Source organism: Anneissia japonica, unplaced genomic scaffold (assembly GCF_011630105.1).
Source record: "Anneissia japonica isolate Jap-2015-1 unplaced genomic scaffold, ASM1163010v1 scaffold287957_len1322810_cov207, whole genome shotgun sequence".
NCBI classification, from domain to species: domain Eukaryota; kingdom Metazoa; phylum Echinodermata; class Crinoidea; order Comatulida; family Comatulidae; genus Anneissia; species Anneissia japonica.
The window spans coordinates 1,124,423-1,132,368 of record NW_022683022.1 but is presented as its reverse complement, the minus strand read 5'-3'; the positions used below and the strand labels follow the sequence as shown (position 1 = coordinate 1,132,368).

General features: G+C 33.2%; 1 protein-coding gene across 4 annotated transcripts in view; it reads right to left on the bottom strand.

Annotated features, from left to right (window-relative positions):
* Positions 1-7,946, bottom strand: part of LOC117122006 (guanine nucleotide exchange protein SMCR8-like) — a 79,463-nt gene that overhangs the window by 17,081 nt on the left and 54,436 nt on the right. For all 4 annotated transcript variants that reach the window (XM_033267518.1, XM_033267717.1, XM_033267649.1 and 1 more), the window contains 2 exons: positions 2,751-2,859; positions 2,188-2,241 (listed from right to left, as the gene is read on the bottom strand). In XM_033267518.1, the coding sequence (XP_033123409.1) occupies positions 2,188-2,241; positions 2,751-2,859 (163 nt within the window). The remainder of the gene's footprint in view (positions 1-2,187; positions 2,242-2,750; positions 2,860-7,946) is intronic.

Here is a 7,946-nt window from a genome sequence, read left to right as displayed (position 1 = left end):
CCCCTAGATACGCCACTGATGCCATTGCTATGTCAATTGTATATTAAAACAAACTGCAAGTTTGCTTGTAACCATTTCTTATTTGTCCAATTCATTATCTTTATTTAGACTGAATAAAGTAATATTGTGGAAATGTGACCAGCTTTTGTTCCAGACACACGCTTGAATGCACTGTAACTGCAATATTGTGTTAACATTACTAGGTCTGAGATGGAACACCGATTAACCCTAATATTGTGGCTGCAGTTAGCCCTGACCTATTCATACAGAAGGCAATGCCGGAAAGATTCCCGTAATATTGCTGTAACGTAGCTCTGTATGAAAGTGGCTTTCGAAAGATGAACATGCACCAATGTTTAGGCAATTTAACACTGTAACAGCCATTAAAAACCATATGGCACCACAAGTATGTTGTGAGGATGACATTTGGTTATAACATAAAACTTTTATAACATACAACAATTAAAAAAGGTACCTCACTAATAACACTTGAAAAAATGAAGGCATAAACTGTCCAAAATTAAGAAATGGATAAATGCTACAACAATGGGTATTATCCTCACAAAATGTAACTACAGTATATACAATTTATGTCTACTAATCTTTCAAAACCGATTACAGAAAAGTCTAATACCAAATCATCCCTTGCTTACGGGGCAACTTGAATTGTGTAAATTCTAGTGCCTCGGTGCATGCAAAATTTTGGTTGAAATGCATGCGAGCGCAGATAGTGTTGATTAACTGAAAAGTCGAGAGATAATTAATGTCAACTTGCGGTGATCATAGAGGCATGTCAAAAAGAATAATAATATCATGACACCATGTAAAACCTTTTTCAATGGAAATGACATATTAATTGACCTCTGTAGGGTAGGAAGCTATCGAACCGGTGTATTCAAACGGAAACAAACAATCCTTCAAGAGGCCCAACTAACTAAAGCTAAAGTAACTTCTTAACTATTTAGCTGTCGTCGGAACAATTTGTTTAATTAAACTGCCAGTCACTTAGATTGATTGAGCGAATGTTCCAGTATGTTCACCTCCTGTTGAAAGTGATATAAATACCTACACTTTTAGCAAAGGATGCACATAGCAAAATACATGTACTTGCAGCAACGTCTCTGATGGAATGTGTGTACAGAGGAATAGAGGTTTGTGTCATGGTGTGAGGTATGAGGGTGCAAGTGAGGGGCTGTGTAGGTACTGTTTTATTGTACAAAATATGTAGCAAATGTTTAGTATCTATGTCATAGAAACTATGTCTAATATACATGTCTATTTCAATATCTAATATTCTTTCTCTGTTGAATCTGTAGGAGGTGTACACTACTGTGTGTGAACAAACCATTCAACACACAGAGTCGCATGCCGTCATAACTTTCAATTGTATTCTATATCATTTTGACTGACCTTTAGTAAATTGTGCAATAGAGATGTATTTAAATTATTTGGACAAATTAATAATAAATCACCTCACAGTTGTCTTAAATGGATTAGTCCATGGCCAGCTTAATACCAAATGGATAAATGAAAGCAGCATCATTCTGTTCATTTGATAAGCATTACTACAATCTCCTTGAAGTCAATTCCTCTTTGCTTTCGAAAGATTATCAAATAAATACTTGATGATTCAAACTTAAAATTACGGATAATTTTACATTCAGTAAATGAAAAAGTCACAGGCGATGATATCTGAAACCTCAACTGTCTCAAAAGAAGAGAATCTTAATAATACAGAGGCCGATAGCCATTCGCAACTTGCGCCTAATAGAATCTACTGTTTCAAAAAAGGAATCTCTATACAGCAGTTAGCCATTCGCAACAAGTGCCTAATAGAAACTTCTCTCTCAAGGAGAGAATCTATACAGAGGCCGATAGCCATTCGCAACACGAGAGTTCTTATTTATGTTTTAACAAAATTAAATCACTAATTATTATTTTAATAATATTTTACCTGTTTATACCAAAATACAGTTTTCAAATGCAATGTGAGCAAAGTATTTTATCTGGAGATAAAAGTAAATGGGATTAAATAAAACATTTAGTGTATACTTTTTTAAACAGGAGAAATGTACTTCTGACGAAAGCCTGACTGGTAGCAGGCGAAACCGTTAACACAGCAAATAACAGTACAGTAATTTGCATTGGTTTAAACACAATTTTTATTAATTGAACTATACTCCTTACCTGGAATGCCCTGGTATAAACAGGCTCAACATAGTAATCAATGATTTAATTTCCCTGAAATAATAAAAGAATCTAAATTGTAATCTATTCAATACATTATGAAATATAATATAATATTACATTTCAAGATCATTAAATATGCAAATGATTAAAAATGTACTGCAATGTGGAATCCAGTAGAATAAAATGCTACAAGCTATTAAATCATCCATAAATACTAGAAAGTATGCAGCAAAAAGACAGGCGGTCAGGTAAATAGATACATTGATGGATTATTGAATCATAAATAAACAAGACACAACAAAGAATGATATACAGACAGATACATTGATTAATTTGAGGACATATTCAAACGGACATAAACACTGGGGAAAATGACACCTAAACACAGACACACCCACATACAGACACACACACAGACCGACCCACACACAGACAGACAGAGACAAATATTAATAAAATATCCAGACAACATACATAGAGCACATCCACACCTTATAAATTTGAAATGCGAGTTGAATTAAATCAATAAAATCACAGTATACAAAATGTATAATAATCACCGTTGATAAATTGGAGGACCAGTTATAACAACCATTCTGCCAGAGAATAACGCATAGATCAAATGACTTGCAAACGAACAATGGCTTAAAAAGTTCTTCAATTTAAAACCTATAAAAGAAAAAAAATGTTAACATCATTATTATTTTAGTTAAAAATAATTAATAATTAGAAAACAAAATAATAATAATCCAAAATGTTTTAATTTTCCATCATGCTTTAGTTTATCCGCAATTTTCTGAACAAAACTGTCAAAAATTATTTAGAAATGAAGATATTTTGTTTAATCACATGATGAGGGGAACATGGGGTGGGGGGAAATTTGATTACAGTAGAACCCCTCATTTACGAATGGGACGGGCCCAGAGGCGTTTGTAAAAATCATTCGTACATAAAATCAGGGTTGTGTGAAATTCCTATGTATTTACACTACTGATATGCTAGGCTGGTCTAGGCCTGGACTGAAATTTTGTTGGATTGGAGCCAAAACTCCAACTTGTACTCGAAAGAAATTCAAACTAACGATAAAAAATGTACAGTACTATACATACTTGTTAATGTGTATACAAACTTATTCTCTCTTTCTCAGACAATAATATATGACTTATCTTCTAGCTTACTTCAGGGCGAGTAATGCAAGAACGTTTTTTACTCGATCCATGTGCTTGTGCCGTCAAGTAAATACCTGTACAGAATAACCCGGAAACCAGGGTAGGGGTTCACAACTTTTTAAAAGAGAGCGCACCTGATTAGCTGTAGACACGGCGCTTGGACTTTAGTGAGATTTGATAAATAAAATCTATTTATAATTAGGGGGTTCATTATATTACGATATGAGGGTGTTGTATTCAGAGATGAATAAATTATGCGCTTATCGATATGCCGACAACGATATGTGAATAAACTCCAGCACGCGCCTAACAATTAATTCTGGACATGCATGTGTGTTTTGTACATGAAATAGGAACTTTATGACAACAATGACATGATTTTACGTTCGTAAAATTGGGGTTCGTAAATGAGGGGTTCTACTGTACTTTTGAGTGTTAGTGTGCATAGCTTATATGCAAACAAAGAATCCTAGAATTGCATCTGCTTCAGTGCTTATGGTTATTATTTCAGTGACAGGGACATACACACTCATGGTGTGTGAAATCGCAACTCCCTGGTGACAGGGGTGAGATTATTCCAGGGATGCTACAAGAATATGTAAATTTACCAGGTACTTATTTAATCCCCAGGGAAGCTCAGAGAAGAGCAGCAAAAAAAAAGAAAAAAAAAAAAAAGAAAAAGAAGAAAAACCTTGCCCATCCACATGAAAATACTAGTCAATCTCCAGATTAAAAACCCTTACAATATATATTTAGATTTCCCCTTTTTTCAGTTACAAAATTGTTATTGTTCATTGTACAAATATTGTGAAAACTGGCTTGATATTCAACCACTGCATTACTCATTTTAAGGTTATTAGGTTTTAAAGCCGTAAGAACAGAATATCAAATGAACACAAATATTTTTATTACTATATAATCCTAATATTAATAATAGCAATGGTATTAATTGTAAAATCAATAGTATAAAAGTCTTGAAATGAGAATGCAACTTAAACTTTCTGATTTATACGTATTTAATTACAAATACAATGACTGCATAATTTTAGAAAGTCAGGACCACAAGCGATGCTGTCTTTCACATTCAACTCAATTCATATATAGCCAATGATAATTGTAAAAGACAAACATATCCATTGTATTATATATTATTAACTATTAAAAAAAATCATGTATTTCATTGTATTTTAACTTTACTACAGTATTTAATATTTTAATGTTTATTTTTATAATGTTAACATCGTTCCATATTTTATTCTGTTTTTCTAATTGAAATTACATCAAGCCCAATATGTTTCAATTATGGCAAATTTTACACCGAATAAATCCACTCCAATCCAAATCAAACTTTATTTGTCCATTAAAAACAAGTAAAATGACATTTCTTTTTCTACTGACAAAAAACATGAAACAATTAAATATAGTGCAAAATCAGCTTTCAAATATCATTGTAAAAATATTAAAAACACCAAAAGAACCAGAAACAAAAATTGGAAAGTTAAACATTGCTTGAAATTTCAAATTATTAATAATTTCTTTGATTTCAGACCCAAGTATACCTCTACAAGATGCTCAAAATTTGAAACACGGCTACATGTTTTTTTGTTTTTACATTGCACTAAAGGATAACGAATTAGGATAGATTTAAACATGCAGGAATTGGATGTGCAGATCCGTCATATTTGAAGTCTGAATTAATGTAGGATAGGATAGAGCAACTTTTGTGTCTATTGCTCCCTCGGGGGGCACAAACACTATTATCGTTTGGCATTAAACCCTGGACGAGCGAGTAAATCTGGTGGAGGTGCATGATGGGTACTAATAAAATGAGGTTGGGGGGGGGGTTGCCCTATTAGAAAACGAATGGAGTTTAAAACTTAAACAAACTTGCATTTGAAACTCAAATATGCATCATAGAGACGCAGCACGCGTTCGATACAAATGCCTCTCATGGTATTTTGAAGGACGCCTTCTAGATCGTTGTAGTACTTTTCGAGATACTGTACAGTAATGTACACTATAGGCAATAGACACACACTCTTGCTAGGAGCCGATTTTTAGAAGAAAACAACAAAACATAAAAACTACAGGCCAAATTTGTGGCACTGAAGAAAAAACTGCTGACCACTTACTCCCAGTACGGTTAATCTCAGAGGGTATTGAATTGTAAAATTATGTTGTATCAGTTGATATCCATTTCAGGTGCTGATGATTAAATTACAGAGCCGTTGAGAAAATGGAGAAGTAAAACAGATCCTTCTTAAGCTATCTGTCCACAGACAATTATGGCACAGTTAATAATATACAGTAATGTATCAGTTCATTTAAGAGCAATGTTGTACAGTATATGTTTACATTAGAAGATGAACCAGTCGAATTCTAGTATCAAAGCATTCTCTGCTGTTCATTCACCCCATTGCATCCTATGCTCTATAATTAACTAAGGTTAAAGATATCAATATAAAATCCCCAATATTTTAACCCTTAATGAGATAGTTTCAGGAGGTAAACTGTAATTGAGTCAATTTGAGTCGTCAGCATGGCACATCACAACCAATCAGATTAAAGGAATCTCAGGATGATTACTATTTTCCCTAGGCATAAAAGGATGGTTGTGGTCTCAGGAAGATGGTATTACCACGAGTATTTGCCATTTGTCATATATCCGATTCTACAATGGCAGATTATTTCATTAACCATGGCATAGATCTATTCACCTGTCATACCAAACCAATTCAAGCCTTAAAATTTCATTAAAACCTATATTTTACTATGCTGTTAAGCAGCTTTTTAGTATTTCTGTAAATCCAGCACGTTCCTTGACAGAACATACTGTCAAATTGTGCAATTGTAGATCCTTGCATCTGTAATTTGAATAATCTTATGTATGTGCATACTGTATATGCTTGAATAAGCGCCGCACCAAACCTGATTTTTTTCGCTTAGCGCTACTCTCGAATAAGTGCCATGGCGCTTAATCGTATTTTACCCTGTGTGTAATGAAACACTTTGAGAAACAGGGTTTTAAATACAATGAATACAGTGCTAAAATGAATGAATACCACAAGGAAGACACAAGCATTTCTTTATAAACAGCTTCTTACAAAAATGTAGGACCTACAGTATGGTAGGTCTACTGAACTATGGGAATACGTAAGATAGGTAACATGGGAACAGGCATGAAAAGGGCCACGGCAATATTTTTTTATAAGCGCCGCACTGAAGCATCCAAAAATTTTATAAGCGCTGCGGTGCTTATTCGAGCATTTACGGTACTTGGTAAAAAACAAGTAGTGATAGCAATTGTGGCTATGTCAAACTACCAGCAGCTGCGATTCAAGCCAAAAAAAAAATCTTATTACTAACAAAACATTGCTTTCTTTAATTGGAGGCCTGTGTGCATGGAGGATGTGAGACTAGCCTTTCAAATCACCTTAAGCATAGCTGTGAAAACTTGCACATCATTTGGAGATATCCCCATCCATATTCCTAGTTGGTCCCAGACAATTTTCTCACTTATTCCCATCATTTCCAATGCAGATTCCCATGATCCACACACTTTAACTGCTTTTCTTGATGTCACAGCTAGTAAACCTAATTGATTAGTTCTGATGTCCAAGTCTTGAGGCGGTCAAAATCCATAGGTCATGATAAGTAGATAAATGAGACATTAACTTGTCCTTAAATCTAAATCAATGATGACATTACTTTGAATACTGATATTCACAAGTTATTGCTTCAGAACTTCATGCGGCTTAAACAACAGATAATTGTTTTTTTAAACCTAGGTTACAATATTTATTCTGGATCAAAAAACATATTTTGCAAGGTAGAAAAATATTCTAGAGATTTTGACAGGCTAATTGGCAATAAACTAATGCAACAGACTTAGTACTGTAGAACGATTAATCACAAATATATCCGCCAGGTAACTTCTTTTATAAATTAAGATAACACCCTTGGAGTTGATTAATAATCCTGCGTAGAACACCGGCTGATGACAAACACAGCCATATTATTTATTAGTGAAATAGCATTGATAATTTAATTAATGAAAACATAAATAACATAGGTACAGTATATGATCTTTTAAAGTGCATACAAAGTGGGCAAGTTATTGAAAACGCAAATCTAAATGTTTGGATATAATATTAAAAATTCATTTTAATTGTGATATTAACAACAGTAATTATCAACAATATCATTAAAATTTCTGAAAAACTAATAATAACAAAAACAAAAATAACATTAATATAACAATAAAATAATGTTAATGAAATAATAATTATTATTAAATTAAATGGACAATTCAAGTATATTTGAATTTTAAATAGTTAATAATTTATATGCACAATTTTGAGAACATTTTACAGTAGAACCTCGTTTTTACGTACCCCAGTTATACGAACCCTCGGTTTTACGTACGCCTCGTATCGACGATGACGTCATCAAAAACCCCGAAAATATTCAAAACAAACGGCCCTTTTCAGAGCAACCATAAGTAAAAAGACTATAACAATATTACTATAACAATAAACAAATCATAATGCAACGTATTTTCATTAAACAGCAACGTTGATTGAGTCT